A 17,383-nucleotide genomic window follows, 5' to 3' on the forward strand; every position below is an offset into this window, starting at 1 on the left:
AAACACCTTCGTGTGGAAATAAGTTTATTATCTGGAAAGTAATGATTAACTTGGCTGAAAAGTAGAAGTTCATTTTGAAGGAATAGGAGAAAATGTTATTCACCTGTTACGTGTTAGCTACTTGCTAGGTACTGAGGATACAAGGATGACTAAAAGATGACAATAATGGAAACTTAGGAGAAGGGCATATATGAGACAATTTCATGAAAACTCTGATAAAATTTAATGACTGGATAAAAGAAAATCAAAGAAAATGATAGTTTTGGGACTTCCCTGGTGGTCCAGTGGTTAAGACTCCGCACGCTTCCAGCGCAAGGGACACGGGTTTGATCCCTGGTGGGGGGATCTAAGATTCCACATGCCGTGTGCTGTGGCCAAAGAAAAATATAATGAAAGTTTTGAATTTGTATGGCACCAGTAACAGAAACAGAGAAGGAGACCTTCGTGAGGCAAGGTGAGAAGTTTAGTTTCCACAGTTGGTTTAGGGCATGCACACAGGAGTGCTTTCTGCTGTGTGCGTTAATACTTAGTGTTTACTTTATCTGTAAAACTGAGTGTTGTTCATGTACCGCTGACTACCTATTCCAGTTTTTAACTTACCAAAGTGAAATCTGCCAAAAAGGACTTTCTAGGGAGTTGTAAAAATAATTTAAGTAGTAAAAATATCTTAAGTAATAAGGTCTATGGCATTTAGGTTTAAAATTATTTTCATGTCCTGGAAACAATTCTTGGTTTGATCCTATCCACCTTGTTGAATGCTTTTGCTTCACACTGTAACGTATTGGGCTGGGCCCCTAACGTTAAGGTAACAGTAAATCTCATTCTAAACTGTATTATAGGGAAGTTTCTTTCTTTGGCAGATGGGAGATTCTTTGGTCAGAGAAACCTACGAAGGTGAATGCTTCCCAGGCTCGCCAGTTTAAACCTTGTATTAAGCAGATAAATTTTCCCACAAATCTTATACGGCTGGAAGTAAATAGTTCTCTTCTGGATTATTACACTGAATTAGATGCCGTTGTATTACATGGTACAAAGGACAAGCCAGTGCTTTCTCTCAAGACTTCACTTATTGATATGAATGATCTAGAAGATGACTATGAAGAAAAGAATGGATGTGGAATGGACAATCTGAACAAAAAGTTTAGCAGTATTGCCCTCAGGGAAGGGACAAGTAATGGATATTTTGATAAACTACCTTATGAGGTAAGCCAAAGATATTCAGTAGCAATATTGGACATACTATCATTTTAAAATGTTTAGATGTTAATGTTTATTTTGCTAGATGTCAGAGAAATCGGAGCATTAGCAAGGTATACATAATCTGATGTATTGTGTATTTTGATTTTGGAAAGACTAGACAAAATTGTGTTCAGTAACTTCGCCACCTTTGTTTTGGATTTGACTTTAGTGATTCTGGATAAACTATTAAATATAGGTTATTTCATCACTGATTAACAATAACCAAAATACATAAAGCAATGATAAATTACACTCCACTTTAATTCATAATTACACAGTGTTAATATGGGCAATATGTGCTTAACTTGATACCGGTTATATTAAAGATGATTTGCGGGCTTCCCTGGTGGCGCAGTGGTTGAGAGTCCGCCTGCCGATGCAGGGGACACGGGTTCGTGCCCAGGTCCGGGAGGATCCCACGTGCCGCGGAGGAGCTGGGCCCGTGCGCCATGGCTGCTGGGCCTGCGATTTCGGAGCCTGTGCTCCGCAACGGGGGAGGCCGCGGCAGTGAGAGGCCCACGTACCGCAAAAAAAAAAAAAAAAATTTGCTATGAAAAATAAGAGTATTAATTAGACCGTGAGAGAAATGCTAATTCTGTTTTATAGTGCGCAGTTTCTCCAAGTGTCATATACTCTTCTATACTAACTCTATTCTATACTCTAACTAGCTATGATTTTTGGTCTAGGCAGGTATAGAGTGCCTTTTACCTAAAGTCTTGTTTTCAGTGTGTCACTGCAGGGGTGTTTCCAGGGTATATTTAGCACTCCTGGCTCCCAGGCATCGAATGCCATTAGCACACCCCCTGGGGTGGGAGTAGGGCCAGGCATTCCTTCCCCTGCTGAGAAGAGCTGTGTGTGGTTAAAAATAATATAATCAGATCTTTTAAAGAAAAATTTTATAAATTTAAACTTTAACCAGTTCAACTATCCCCCTTCCACACTGGTGGGTATTTCAGGTTTCATTGTAATAATACAAGTAGCTTAACTTGCATGGAACAATAAGGTAGCCTCTTGAGTGCCTAACAGGAGCTATAATGCCTGTTCAACATTTCACAATTCTAATGCTATGGTACATCCTGTGAAGTAGCTAAAGTTGCCACATAAAGATAAATTTAAGGATCTAAGGTAATTCAGTCAGTAAGCCATGGAACCAGGATCCAGCCCAGGCCTTCTAGGTCAAGTCTTGTGTTATGGAAGGAAGCTTCATAGGTGGACAAGACACCCTGGCCCTTAGAGGGAGGAGGGAGGAAAGATGGAGGAGCAGCTGAGCTGGGAGAGAGGAGCGTGGGATGTTGACAATGTTGTTCCCTGGGGCTTCAAGGAGGGTCTGTCCTGGCAGCAATGGCAGCAGCTCATCTGGAGAAAGCTCACTTCCTTGATTCTTACCCGTTTCCTAAAACTACAGTATAGAGATTTAAATTCAGCAAATGTATTTTAAAGAGTTTGTTGAATTTTATCCAGACCTGGTAAAATGCTTAACATGTCACATTCAAATGAATAACGGGAACTTCAGGCAAAGGGAAGAGAGTGTCCAAAGGTGAGAAGAAGTGAAACTGTGTGACCTGTTTGGGAACTCCAGTATTTCACTGTGGCTGGAATAGGATTTGATAGCAGAAGCTGCAAGAGATGAACTTGGACACAGGCTCAGGGCTGCCTCGGTGCATCACTCCATAGGCCACCATCACACAGATGACAGTGATTGGGACATCCCAGCCCTGGCAGTGCACAGCCCACCCTGCCACGTTGTAGAGGGCTCTGTGGGTTTTACCGAGAGGTTTGCATTTTCTCTCTTCAGCCAGTGGTCCTCAGGCTGCTGTGTCTCTCCTGTACACCGCAGAATCATTTGAGGGGAGTCATAGAGACCTTAGATTTTATAAATCATTTACTTTTGGTAAAAAATTAGAACAAATCCAAGATAATACCTGTAATAATTTCACACTCACTTTCTTGTGTTCTCTGAATTCTTCATATGCTTTTTTTAGTGGGAGAAAAAGATGTGGAATAATAGCATTCCAGAAATTATCCATAATATGCAGGCATTTTTGCACATGCTTTGTCCCACAGTGAGAATGATTGCCCAGGTGTTTGGCCTCATGTAAAGCTTGTTTTTCGTATGTGTCATGGTATGAAGAAGATTGTGAACCTTTTCTGTAGTCAGTAGGGAAACATTGAAAGTTTTATTTACTTTAAAAGAAGAATAACAAAATGAGATTTCTTTCTTAGATTATTCTGTTGGTAAATGAAGAATAGACCAAAAGGAGGTCAAGGTGGGAAGCAGGGATACCAGTCGAGGAGCTACTGCAGAAATGTAGGCAAGAAGTTATGAAGCTCTGGGTACTGGAAAGTTTGGAAAGGAGGTAAGCCGGAGAAGTATTCTAGAGATGCAGAAGGTAGAAATCAAAGTAACTATTGAATGTGGACATGAAGCAGAGCATCACAAGGACTTTTAGGCTTCTGGTTGAAATGACCTGGTGGATGGATATGCCATTAATCATAAACCAGTGGGTGAAGGTGGAAGGGTGCATTGACTTGGAGGTGCCTGTGATTCATCAAAGCCAACTTCTCTGATTGAGAAGTTGACAGTAGGCAGTTGCTATTTGAGTTTGAAACGCAGGAGGAAGGTCTGAGTTTACATTTGTGTGAGTCTTCTCAGAAGAGGAGAGGGCTACCATGGTAGATGAAACTGACCAGGAAAACTGAGGGTGTGAATAAAGGGCCAAGAATAGAATTCTGGGATTACTAACATCTAAGAGTCCAGGAGAGGAAGACAAGTCAGAAAAGGCACTTGGGACAAGGATGAGATTGTCTTAAAAACAACGATAGGAAGCTAAAGAGGTATAGAGAACAGAAAATGGGTGTGGTCGGCCACACCGCTGCAGAGAGCTCAGTGACGAGTGCCCACTGGTTTTGGTCATCGGGAGATCTCTGATAATCCTTTACCAGTATCAGTTCAATGGAACTATGACCATAGGGTGAGAGATGAGAAAAACCTTACCATATCTGGTTAAGGCATCAAGGAGCGGGGAAGAAGCAGAGACAAAAAGTGTTTGCTCTCTGAGCATAAGCAGAAAAATATTTCTATTAATATACACCAATCATGGGCAAGACTGTCCACCAATAGTGAATAATACTTGGCATCCTAACACTCCACCCCTTCATGTCACACTCAATAAGGCATATCAAAATGAGGAAGAGTATGAAATTATTATAGATATTATTTGCTCTAATTTATCTTTTAAAAGGAGAAAAGACGAGTGGCAGAAGATGTAGCAGGGTGGGAAGGTTTCTGTTTGTGATGCAAGCTGGGAGAGATTTCAGTATGCTTTTATGCTGTAGGGAAGGAGCCAATAAAGAGTAAAGGCTTCCAGTACATGCAAGGGGTTTAATCAATACAACAAAATCACATAGACGAAACCGAGAGATAGAATCAGTCGTCCTGAAGGACATTAATTAGTCATGATGAAGGCAGTACAATGCATAAAGAGTTGATGCTGCAAAACACTGAATGATCTCACAGTGAGTAAAAAGAGAAACTCTTTTTTTAAAAGTTGCCTAAATTATATAATCCAAGTTATTTAAAGGAAAAAAAACCCCACATTTAAATATGTCAAGTGACATAATGTTTCCTTAGTTGAAAATAATTGTATTATGAGTGGAGTGTGTTTTGAGGGCAGATCAGCTGTGTTTTGAGACATACAACATCCTACATACAACATCGTGTCAAATGGTACTTTAGGCTAGGATACCCCCATATAAAAACATCTTCTGACAGACACTAGGTACTAGATGAGTAATAATTAATGGGTATTATCTTGTGGGCCTAAAACCTGTTATCTTTTGCTTAATCAGAATCCAAAAGTGCTTTTTCACATGCCAATGTCATGGTCTCAATAACTTCATTATTCTTCTTCTACTTGGATATTTGCTTAAAATATAATATTAAGGATCAGAAAATGTTTTCACACAATATACATCTTTTAATAATGGTGACTTTGGAATGATGCCAGCAATTGCTGGGAGTTATTTAAATTATAAATCATCTGGAAAAAAGTAAATTATTTATCCTCTGATACATGGATATATTTAACTTTTAATGTCTCTTTGCACTAACTGCTTAAAAATTTTACTGAAATAGCTTTTAATATTGTAGTTAAAACAACAAATTTTTAATTCATTCTACACATATTTAAGGTCCTACAGTTGCCAAGCCCAGATGGCTCATAGGTTCTTTCAGACATTTAAGAAGTGATCAAATCCTGTATTATTTAAACTCTTTCATAGCATAAAGAAAAGGGAAAGTTTTTAACTTCTTAGTGAAGCTGTTATAATACTCTAGCACATAAAAATAAAATTACAGACCAATTTTACTTCGGCAAACAAAATATAGTGAATAGAATTATTTAAAAATATAATACAGGGGCTTCCCTGGTGGTGCAGTGGTTGAGGGTCCGCCTGCTGATGCAGGGGACACGGGTTCGTGCCCCGGTCCGGGAGGATCCCACATGCCGCGGAGCGGCTGGGCCCGTGAGCCATGGCCGCTGAGCCAGCGTGTCCGGAACCTGTGCTCCGCAACGGGAGAGGCCACAACAGTGAGAGGCCTGCGTACCGCAAAAAAAAAAAAAAAAAAAGGAAACTCAACCTTCTCTCTCATCTAAAGATTTTTTTACCATTTAGCAAATATTTGATTTTTTTTTCTTAGTATTTCTTGGTTCAGAATAGGCTATTTAGCAGTGATTCTTTGAAAATTAGTTTAGGAGCCCCCGACTGTTCACCATTAAGAAAAAACAAATCTTGAACTAGTTCAAAGAAGCTATTTTAATTAGAGATAAAAATCTTTTTGATTCCTCCTCCTTAATACTTTTTTGTATCTGTTAGCTACTCCCTAGTCACTGCCAGTTGCCTTAAGCAGGCCCCTGATTCCTCTTTCTTGGAATCTACAGTAACCGCCAGGCGGGTTTCCCTTCCTGCCTCCGGTAGTGCCCCCTGCAATGATCTTTCTAAACCATAAATATGACTCTGTCACTCTGCAGTTACATAAATCCCTTCAAGACTCCTCATTGCTTTCAGAATAAATCCAGGCTCCTCGGTGAGGCTCTCTGTGAGCCAGTCCTTACCACTAACTAATCTTTCCTCTCCCCAGTTTTGCCTCTCACTCTTTAAAGCTGAGCCTTGCTGGTCCAAGTCCGCTTTCACTGAGGTTAGGCCTGTGTCTTGTGTCAGGCTCTAGTAGCAGTCTATGCATCTATCCAAGCTATTAAAACATATCATCGTACTTACCAGTCCCCACTGGACTCTGGAAACCCTGAAAGTGGGAGCTCTTCTCACCAGTGTTTGACGTGTAGTCGATGTTTAGTAAATGTTAAGTATGTGAAAAATTGTATTATTCAATAGATTACCAAAATATACCTTTGCACTGTAAAAAAAAAAATAGTCGACATGAATTGAATATACTTTGAATGCTCTTGAAATGTAATATATATAGCCTTATGTATGTATGGTTACTACTGATTTGGATAATTCTGTTGAATTATTTAGTATGTGAAAGTATTGTTATAAAATGTATGATACTGTTATTCTTTATTAGATCATATCATATGCTTCAAAAAGTGATATTGTTTTTTCAGTCTGGGTGATCTTGGTTTCTCTGTTTTATGTAGCTCATTCAACTGATTCTGAATCATCTGACACTACCAGACCTGTGTAGATTAGCACAGACTTGCAAACTACTGAACCAGCATTGCTGTGATCCTCTGCAGTACATCCACCTCAATCTGCAACCATACTGGGCAAAACTAAATGACACCTCTCTGGAATTTCTGCAGCCTCGCTGTACTCTCGTCCAGTGGCTTAATTTATCTTGGACTGGCAATAGGGGCTTCATCTCTGTTTCAGGATTTAGCAGGTCAGTGCCAAGCCTTGTTGAGGTTATTTAACTCAGCAGGCTATACTTACTATGTAGTAGTTTCGATAATAAAAGTTTGAAATTATATATCATGTACTTTAGATCATGTTCAGAGTGCTTCTGCTTACAAAAGTGGATGAGTTAGTTTCACCACCGTCTTCAGCTAGACTTCACAAGATGGAGGGAAATTATGCCCTTTACCTCATATTTTTTAAATCCCAAGGAACTTTCAACAGAGCTCCTTTTTTTCTTTCTCATATTTTCAGCACAGATGATTAACACATTCTAAAAACTATTTCCAAATCAAAATCTACCTCCCTAATGTGATTTGTCAGAAATGGAAAACAATTTATTATAGAACATTTTTAATTAAATCTTAATTACATGTGCAATACATCACCCAAATTTAGAAGCTCATTTAAACTAATTATGTTGAAAATGCAATTGCATGTTAAATAGGCGACCACACTTGCAGACCTGCCCAGGTGTTTCTGCTCCTTTCTATTTAAGCATTTAGTTTCCTTACTATTAAACGTCACCTGTTAAACATTTGAAAGGTTGCACGAGTACATATTCATTTAGTAATGCCATAGTCATTTTTCTTGTGAAACAAACAGGTGTTTTTCTCCTAACCTTGATGGTTATTCTCATTGTATGTTGCAGTATAATCCGTTTCATTAATGAAGAAGTAGACACTTTGGGGAAATTACCTGTTTGTTTGTTTGTTTGTTTGTTTTTTGCGGTACGCGGGCCTCTCACTCTCGTGGCCTCTCCCGTTGCGGAGCACAGGCTCAGCGGCCATGGCTCACGGGCCTAGCCGCTCTGCGGCATGTGGGATCTTCCCGGACCGGGGCACGAACCCATGTTCCCTGCATCGGCAGGTGGACTCTCAACCACTGTGTCACCAGGGAAGCCCTACTTGTTATTTTTGATTAACAAATAATCTCCTATCCTGTTTTTAGAAGTTAGAATGAACTACAGCCCTCCCTACACATATCCCCAGTGGATACATTCCTGAACAGTGGTTTATGAATTAGAAATCTGTATTTTGAGCTTTGTTCCCCTTGACTTAAAGTATAAAAATAAAGATGCAGTTCCAGAAATAAATATTTGATACCATTAGATTCAGATGAAGTCATGTTTGAAATAGCACCAATGTGTTCAAAATGCTAATATTGATAGTTTATGCATCAAAGTAAAAAATAAACACAGCAGTAATGGCTTATAGCACATGTTGAAACCATGGATGCACTGAGTTTCTTTTCTGCCAGAAATAGAGCCAGGGGAAGGGGTTCTTAGATAAAACATGATGGGATTGTGGGTCAGAGTCTAAAGATTTTACAACAGGCTATGTATACAAAATTCTTTTTTATTATGTAAATTTGCTTAAAAGGGGATATATATATTATATACATATATAGTAGAAAAATTAGGCATTTCTTTTTGGCAGTGTGATTTTGGTAAATTTTTATAGAATCCACATTTTGAAAATTGCTGGATCTTTGACAGCTCTCCAGTGGAACACAAGCTTAGTCCTTTCTACTTCCTTTTGCTGCAGACACACACACTTCATTGGCTAATTTTCCTCGCTATTAATGGGACCAAGAAGAACTGAAGCTAATGATGACTGTGGGTATTGAGAGCATACACTATAGATCATAAACCAAGACTAACTGACTCTGAGAGCAGATAGAACCATTGGTATCAGTAAGCATTATTTTACATTATAAGGACTTTTGGGTGTTTTAATCCCTCATAGCTCTTTTTTCAATGTTTCCCACCATTAGGAACTTCCTGTTTGTTTTCACTCTTGGTGTGTAAGGTATTATGGTGAGTGTCGTGGACCATGTAAAGAGATAGATAATATAGTTCCTGCTACAGAAAAGATAAAGATATAAGAATAAACATTTAAACATATCCTCCCTATATTTTATAAATAAAATAACAGGGAGGCAACTAATGAGTTAAAGAAAATATTGGTAATGAATGACTGAAGTCCAGCTTCTTTGCCAAAATGTTGCATATAACCATGGTATAATGAATAAAATGTAGAGATAGTATTAAATCAGTTTTTAAAAACTTCATGTAGCTTCTTCGGGTGCATGAGCAGAAACATAAGTTGTGAGAAGAAAACTTCGCGATGCTATTGTTAGCATTTTAGACACGTGATGGATAAAGATCTTCTTTTATGAGGTTAAAGCTCCAGTCTACTTTCTCACCAGTAATTTCTCTTCCATTTTCAGTTCAGCCATTTAGTTGCCACGGGGCTGTTTAAATAATCACAAAAGTACATACATTAATTTAAGTTTTCCATATTTCACAGGAGTATTTCAGCCAGTAAAACCATAAATAAATCTTGATAGCATTCCTTTAAGTATAGTTATTGTTCTCATTAAGAAAATAAAAAGGTTAACTAACAGGGAGAGGGAATCTTTTTTGGGTGGGAGATACTGGAGTTTTGCCTACTGATTGCCGTTGGCCCCCTTGAACTGACTGCTGAATTGATAGTCATTATGGCTTATAGGCAGCATTCCCAGAATAAATGATAAATATTCATGGCTTGATTATTAATGAATAATCTATGAGTAAGTATGGTCTATTTATGCTCATTACTGTGAAGAAGACTTACTTGTAATACTTTAAAGAAAAAAAGTACATTTTTAAAATAGAGACCAATGATGATGAGCTTGCTTTTTTTTTTTTTTAAAGAAGATGTTGGGGGTAGGGGTTTATTAATTAATTAATTTATTTTTGGCTGTGTTGGGTCTTCGTTTCTGCGCGAGGGCTTTCTCTAGTTGTGGCGAGCGGGAGCCACTCTTCATCGCGGTGCGCAGGCCCCTCACTATGGCGGCCTCTCTTGTTGCGGAGCACAGCCTCCAGACGCGCAGGCTCAGTAGTTGTGGCTTACGGGCCTAGTTGTTCCGTGGCATATGGGATCCTCCCAGACCAGGGCTCGAACCCGTGTCTCCTGCATTGGCAGGCAGATTCTCAACCACGCACCAGGGAAGCCCGAGCTTGCTTTTTGAGTAAGTCTTTGGGAAAAGTTTGATATAGTTTATTTTTGTTACCTAAAAACCTTATCTTCACAAGCTGGAATTGTTTCACTGGATTTTAAAGAACTTAGGAATTTATTGTATTCAAAATAACAGGGAAATTGGAATAATAAGAACTTAAAACTTTTAATCAGTTATTAAAATCCTATTCTATCTACAGATTTGTGATTTGTAACTTCAAGTACTGCTCATTTATATCATTACTCATTAAAATCACATCTACTGTAATTCCACTTTTCTCTTATAATACACTTCCCTAAAGTCTTGGATATGCCTTTGCCTCCCTGCCTGTTGGTGCTCTGAGGCTTAATTATATCATTCTGGTGTTCAAAAAGTCTTAGGTTCTATTTATTTTTCCTCTATCATTTTTCTTCAGGTAGTTGCTCAAAATAATCACCTTGAGCTCCACCTCAGTTATGTAGAGATTTCTATCCCTCACCCTTCTACTTGTTCCCTTCAGAAAACATTATCGGATGCTTTCTAGATTTAAGAACTTGATGTTTTGACACAGAGCTACAGTTTTATGGAATAGAGAGCTTTTTGCTTATTCATATATGTGTTTATTCAGTTGCCTGCCTGTGTTTTACACTGTTGTCTCTTTTAGATGGTCAATTCCTAGAGATGAAAGACAATTTAAGACTTTCTTTTCCACTTCCTTCTACCATTGCTAGATAGTACCGTACACAGTTAAGCAAGAAGTTTTGTTTTTAATGACTCTATTTTGGATCGGCTATAGTAAATAATGCTCCAGCTATTTGGGATTAAAATTATCTTAAATATACTGTCTTATAAAACTCAAGTGAGGGTCAGCTAACAAAACATGAGATTAGCAATCAGAAGCCGTGGATATTTATACCTAATTCTCCCCTTTACCTTGATACTTCAGGCAGCTTGTAAGGATTAGTGCCTTTTATTTTGTGATGAATAAACTCAGATTAAATCATTCATTCATGTGATGTTAATTATTTTAGGGTGCAAGTTACCATTTAGTAAATTACTTTTTATGTACTTATATTAATCTGGACAAATGAATTCACCTCATAAAGATAAGCAATTTATTTCTCTCTCCAGAGACTCCATTTCTCGTAGCAAGAGACCTCGTTTGGGATTGTTTATCTGAACTTAGGTCTTCTCTTAATACCCTCAATATCAAGAAATACTTGATGAGAATTCATAACATGGTATGAACAGGCTGCAGGAAGTATACAAGCTATAATTCTCCTTGCAAGTGACCAGTATCACAATTGAAATGAATAAATAGATGACCAAGACAAAAACATGTATGTAATTATGTGTTAAAATAAAACTTTATGAGGAGCATTAAGGAAAGAAACAAGAGTTGTGTTCAGCTAATTAATTGATTCTGCTGCTAATTCTGCCTTCTTGGAATGGAAATATGAAAAAGTAGGTTGTGTAGATCTTGTAAGTTTAGGAGGAGAGACTATGGGGATATTGACCAAATAATCTCAGTAAAAATATGCAATATATAAAAAAGAAGAGAGAGAGTCATAAAGGTAGATAAGCATGATCATTATCTTTATTGTGCTTCCAAATTTTTTCATTCATTCAATCAGTTTGGGATGTTTTCTAATCTATTAACAGTTGGCTTTCTGGTGATTTACTTTCTATCTTTAGAAGGGAAAAGTTCATTAGTGAGAGCAAAGAGAAAAGAAATGTCAAAGTATTCCAAGTCCAATACCAAAAAGAATTGTAGAACAAAGTGCTTTGCCAAATAATGAAGACCTTCAGGAGATAAGATGCCTCAAGATTTTAAGTTTAATAGTTAATATACTCATTTAATTTTTGTAATCTGCAAATAAATTTAGAAGTATCATATCAAAATAGGATACTCCAGATCTCTGACACCCTACATTCATTTCCAAATTGCTAGCTTATAAATAGTGAAGAACTAGTCATAACTGTGATGTATACTCAGAGTAAGGTAAAAATGTTAATTTTGTCATATTTCTTAGGAGTTTGACCCTCTTAAGGGAAAAATTCTCTGAGTCCATAAAACTTAGTTTGTTCCAGAGTAGAGGAAATTGAAATTCTTCAGATGAATTTTCACCATTGGAAGATTTATTCAACAGTCATCCAGTGTTTTTTACATGCCTGACATCATGCTAAGTACTGGGTACACCAAGAATCTGTTTCAATTGCCGAAGGATTTGAGGCACCTTATAAAACTCAATGTAAACGAATCAGTATGTAAGGAAACTGGTTAACAGAAAAATAAATTATGGTTGAGAAACAGGTGAGCCTGAGTTCAGTTCAGTATGAAGAAGGTATGTCATAATGTGGTACACGCTGCCTCCCTTTGAAATAGATCCTGAGTCTGAATATTGAGCACAACATTCAGTGCCACCACCAGATCCAGTGCACCATCCTCTCTTCCCTGAATGTGGTCGTGGTGTCCTGAGGGTCCCCCTGTTTTTACCCCTGTTCTCTTTCAGTCTGTTCTCCGCACAGAAACTGGAGTGGCTCTGTTAAAAGACAAGCAGGTTGTGCCACACCTCTGCTCAGCACCCTCTGATGATTGAGGATCCCATCTCCCTCAAAATAAAAGCCAGAGTCTATAGGACGCACACTCTGAACTGCCCCTTACCTCTCTGATCTGCTCCCCATGTCCCTCTCACTTTGAGCCTCCTGACAGTTCCGTACCCTAGGCATCGTCTGAGCTGTCCTGCCTCAGAGCTGTTGCGCTTGCCCCTCCCTTCGCCTGGAGTGCTGCTTCTCCAGGGAACTGCTTTGCTCACCCCCTCACTTCCTTTGGGGCTTGATTCACCTTCTCAATGGGGCTTCCCTTACCACCCTGTCTACCTTTGACACTTCCTGTTGTCCTTCTCTGCTTTTATTTTCTCGTTGGCACTTTTCACTCTCTAATATACTATTAATTTTACTCATGTAATTGATTTGTTTATGATCTACCTCTCCTACCAAAATGTAAGTAAGCCCCATGAGAGCAGGAACTTTGCTTTGCCCACTTCCAAGTGCCTAGAGTAATGCCTGGGTCATAGTTGGAGCTCAATAAACATTTGTTGAGTGAATGAATTAAGGTGCTTGATGCAAACTGGCAATTTAGCTACTATAATACAAAGGACACAGCAGTGAGACAGGTCGGAGGAATTTAAGGAGGGAATAGCGAGAGGACTATCTGAGAATTTGAAGGAAGGTGAGGGCGGTTGTGTGAAATGCCACAATAAATCAGGTAATACAAGGACTGGAAAGAAAGGCCGTTTAATTTGGCATTTAAAAGGAAAGGATGAATTTAGGGAGAGCAGAACATACGCTGCAATGGATTAAGAATATAGGGATGTTCTTGGATGTTTGGGTGTAAATAAGACGTGTGGGCTACTGAGTTATTTGCAACATTTAAAATAAATTTGTAGCAATTACATTTTTTAATTGTTGTTTGAACGTGTGTTGGCCAAGATTTCACTTTTATTTTAATGTTTGTGGGGTTGTTTGGTCTTTGCAAACTGCTTTCACATTATTGTGGGATGTTCAAAACCACAGTGTGGTGAATGCTGTTAACATATTTCTAGTCTGCCTTCTACATCTGAGGAAATGCTGAGACTTGGGTAAATGCCTTTTCCAAGGTCACATGCTAGGAAATGGTGGAACAGGGCAAAATATCCATCTTTTGACTTAGAAGTCCAGTGTTACTTCCTTTACTTTCATAAGTGATTGATTGTCAGTTTTATTTTGCATGTGTATTTGTAAGCTAATAATTAAATCATGTAGAAAAAAGATGCAGCATAAATAAAATAACAGTATGTGACTGATGTGACACTGAGATGGGCAAGAAGACGTCGAGAGACCTGGACGGGGATGAGTGGTGCGCTTGTTTAAGGGATAAACAGGCGCACCGCTTGTTGATAAAGTTTCAGGGATATGAATACTTGTAGGGTCACATTTTACTTTTATTATCAGATGATGATTATGGAAAGGCCTGTTTTCCCCCCATCTGTAACGTAATGAAGATAAATATTGTTATTACTACTCTGATAAAGGGTTTTGTGTCCTCCACATGAAGTTATTTCTGTGTATTTTGTGTGAAGCTGCAATTGAATATCTTGTAATAATTTCAGCATCAGTCTAGGCATTAAATAGTATCAGTTACAAGGAACATATCTCAACAGTAGAGTGAAGCCAACCCAGAAATTTTCTTAGTTGAGAGGAGACTAGTCTGATTTGTTTTCAGGTCATTCCAAATAAATTATCCAGTCCTGAATGGGTACTGTTTAGGGAGAAATAACTTCCAAGAGTTTAGAGTTTTGTTATGTTTTGTTTATTGGCTCTCCCAGCTCAGATGTGAATTACAGGTAAGTAGACGAAAAACACCCTCTGCTTTCTTAATTTCCCACTTAGCAGTAGCTGACTTTTTATGTGATGTGAATCCATTTTATCTTCTTAGGTTGATATATTTTAGCCTACCCGTGCCTGTTTTGGCATGCAGTAAATGAGAATTTAAGTGAAACAAGTTTTTCATTTTCCCTAATAGAAATCTATTCTTCTGAAGATGACTGCTTAGAGTCGATATAATTCCAAAGTACTTGCAAAAAATATCTTTTAGTTTTATGAAGTTCACATGGAACATTGTTTTTACAGGTTTCTGAAGGTCTGTGGATCTGAATTAGTGCGTCTTGAATTATCTTGCAGCCACTTCCTTAATGAAACTTGCTTGGAGATTATTTCTGAGATGTGTCTAAATCTACAGGACCTAAATCTCTCATCCTGTGATAAACTACCACCTCAAGCTTTCAACCACATTGCCAAATTATGTGGCCTTAAACGACTCGTTCTCTATCGAACAAAAGTAGAGGTAAGATTTACACCTCTGCTAGTGTTAATAGCCAACCGAATATTTAGTTACCTGTAATTGCTCATAATAATGTGATTTCTGATTTTCAAATAGTTTAAGTATATGATGCAACCAGACTATTCTAAAATCACTAGAGCTGGCTGATTCAGTCATTTCAGAATTAGTCTGTTGTGTTGTGGGTTTTTCTCATTTTAAGAAAACGTTATCCTCTGTGCTCTTAGAATTTTTGTAATGCTGTTCATGTTTGTAGGTAAAGAAACAAGCAATGGGCTGAGGTGAGCCGAAATGCTGGCAGGGAATGAATTAGAGAAAGAGGTGGGAGGAAAGTATGTAGGAGAACATTTGCTTGGAGTGGGAGGAAGCAAAGTGGAGTTTATCCAGGACCAGACTTTGGAGTTAAAATCCCTAATACATAGTTTAGGAGTCTCATTAAAGAAAAATATTTATTGATCTGCTTGCTTTTTTTCACATAGCTCTAGGACATCTTACCAGGTCATTACATATGCTACCACCTGACTGTTTTCATTTTATTTTTTTATTGGAGTATAATTACTTTACAATGTTGTGTTAGTTTCTACTGTAGAACAAAGTGGATCAGCTATATGTATACATATTACATTTTACCATAATCTACTCAACTGTTCCCCAAATGGTCAACATGTCGGTTTTTCCAGCTGTTTTTCTTTTACAAACCGTCTAGCGATAACATTATTTTGCACAGAGTTTTATATGTACCGGTTACTATTGCTATTGGATAGAGTTCTGTAAGTGGTATATCTGGTCACAGTATGTGCCTGAGCCCCTGTGATAAACATCCACTTACTGCCATATACTTGTTTCCTCTACTCCAGTAATGTTGGCCTTCTTTCTATTCCTTGAACATTCTGATCCAGTCCCAGCTCACAGCTTTTTCTCCTCTGCCTGTCTGGAATATCCTTCCAGCTCATTACATGGCTGCCCTCTTCTCAACTCAATGTCCAACTTAAATTTTTTTTTTTTCAGAGATGGCTTCTTAGACATTGATAAAAGGTAACCCTCCCCCCTCCTTCTAGTTTGCTTCTGTCATATCACCCACAGTGTATTTTCTTTTTAGCAACTTTATCACTATGAGATTATCTTATTGGTTTTCATACTATCACCTGTCTCCTCACATTGGGATATAAGTTTCATGAAGGTAGGACCCTTGTCTGTCTCTTTCAGTGCCGTGTTCCTGGTATCTAGTATCATACTTGGTAAAGATTGGCCATTCAGTAAAGATTTAAATAGCCAAATTACTTTTCCAAAATGGTGTACCCCACTCTGGTGACCCCTTGCCTGTCTTGAATGTTGCCTTGGCCAAGTATTCAATCTCTCTGTTTCCTCATATCTAAAGTGGAGATAATAAAAATACAGATCTCATAGGGTCATTGTGAGAATTAATTACCTGTGATGTACTTAGAGGGTGCTGAACACATAGTAAACTCTCAATAAATATTAGCTACTAATAACAGTAGTAAGAGTATGGCAGTTTTGTAGTATGTTTTACTATGTGTTAGGAAAGTCTCCTCTCTATTCTTTTTAAACTTAAAAAAAAAATCCTTGTGTATTATTCTTCCAGATATATCTTTCAGCAAGGATTTTATTAGCAGTGCCTTTATTATATTTCATTTTGCTCTGTTATAAGGCTTCCTATCTGTCCATATAGGTCTTGTTTTACATCCAAGAACATGTTATAGTTTTCTTCACTTAGGTTTTATATCTTTCTGGTTAAATTTAACCCTTCTATTTTTTAGTCTCAGATACTATTTTATTTAATTTTAATTGGTTATTGTTAATATAAAGAAAAATTGGGTTTTTGTATATTTATCTTGTATCTGCTCACCTTACTGAATGCTTATAATTGTTCTAATAACTTATATCTTTTGGGTTTTCTAATGATACAGTTATATAATCTGGAAATTAATATACTTTTTCTCTCTGTTCCAGTATTTAAAGTGTTGCTACATTAAGTAGAACTTCATAAATAGTGTAGAATAATAGAGTCACAATAGGTATACCAGTTGTATTTCTAATATAGAGGGAATGTTTTTTTCTTTTTTTAATATTTATGTAACAAATATTTGCATGCCTGTTACGTGCCGGGCACTGCTGTAGGCACTGGAACTTCATTAGTGAACTAAATAGAAATTCCTCATGTAGCTTACTAATTTTATATATTGTTTGATGTTTCTTTCTGATAAGTAGTCTTTATCATTCTCATTTGATTAAGAATATTTTTATCAAAAATGTATATTGTATTTAAAAATTTTAAAGCCTCCATTACCACACTGATCTTTTTTCTTCTTTTATTTATTAATATAATGACATGTTGAACAATCCTTACAT

At 37.6% G+C, this 17,383-nt stretch overlaps 1 protein-coding gene and 1 long non-coding RNA gene across 4 annotated transcripts in view; one reads left to right on the forward strand and one right to left on the reverse strand.

The window, feature by feature from the left end:
* LOC125960607 (uncharacterized) overlaps nt 1-17,383 on the reverse strand; it is a 315,000-nt gene that overhangs the window by 37,754 nt on the left and 259,863 nt on the right. The window lies entirely within an intron of this gene.
* FBXL4 (F-box and leucine rich repeat protein 4) overlaps nt 1-17,383 on the forward strand; it is a 67,841-nt gene that overhangs the window by 27,597 nt on the left and 22,861 nt on the right. For 2 of the 3 annotated variants that reach the window (XM_033418791.2, XM_004264794.4), the window contains 3 exons: nt 861-1,203; nt 6,897-7,141; nt 14,806-15,019. In XM_033418791.2, coding sequence (XP_033274682.1) covers nt 861-1,203; nt 6,897-7,141; nt 14,806-15,019 — 802 coding nt within the window. The remainder of the gene's footprint in view (nt 1-860; nt 1,204-6,896; nt 7,142-14,805; nt 15,020-17,383) is intronic. The other variant, XM_033418792.2, reaches the window with a different exon arrangement.

The sequence above is a fragment of the Orcinus orca genome, chromosome 12 (genome assembly GCF_937001465.1).
Source record: "Orcinus orca chromosome 12, mOrcOrc1.1, whole genome shotgun sequence".
Taxonomy (NCBI): Eukaryota; Metazoa; Chordata; class Mammalia; order Artiodactyla; family Delphinidae; genus Orcinus; species Orcinus orca.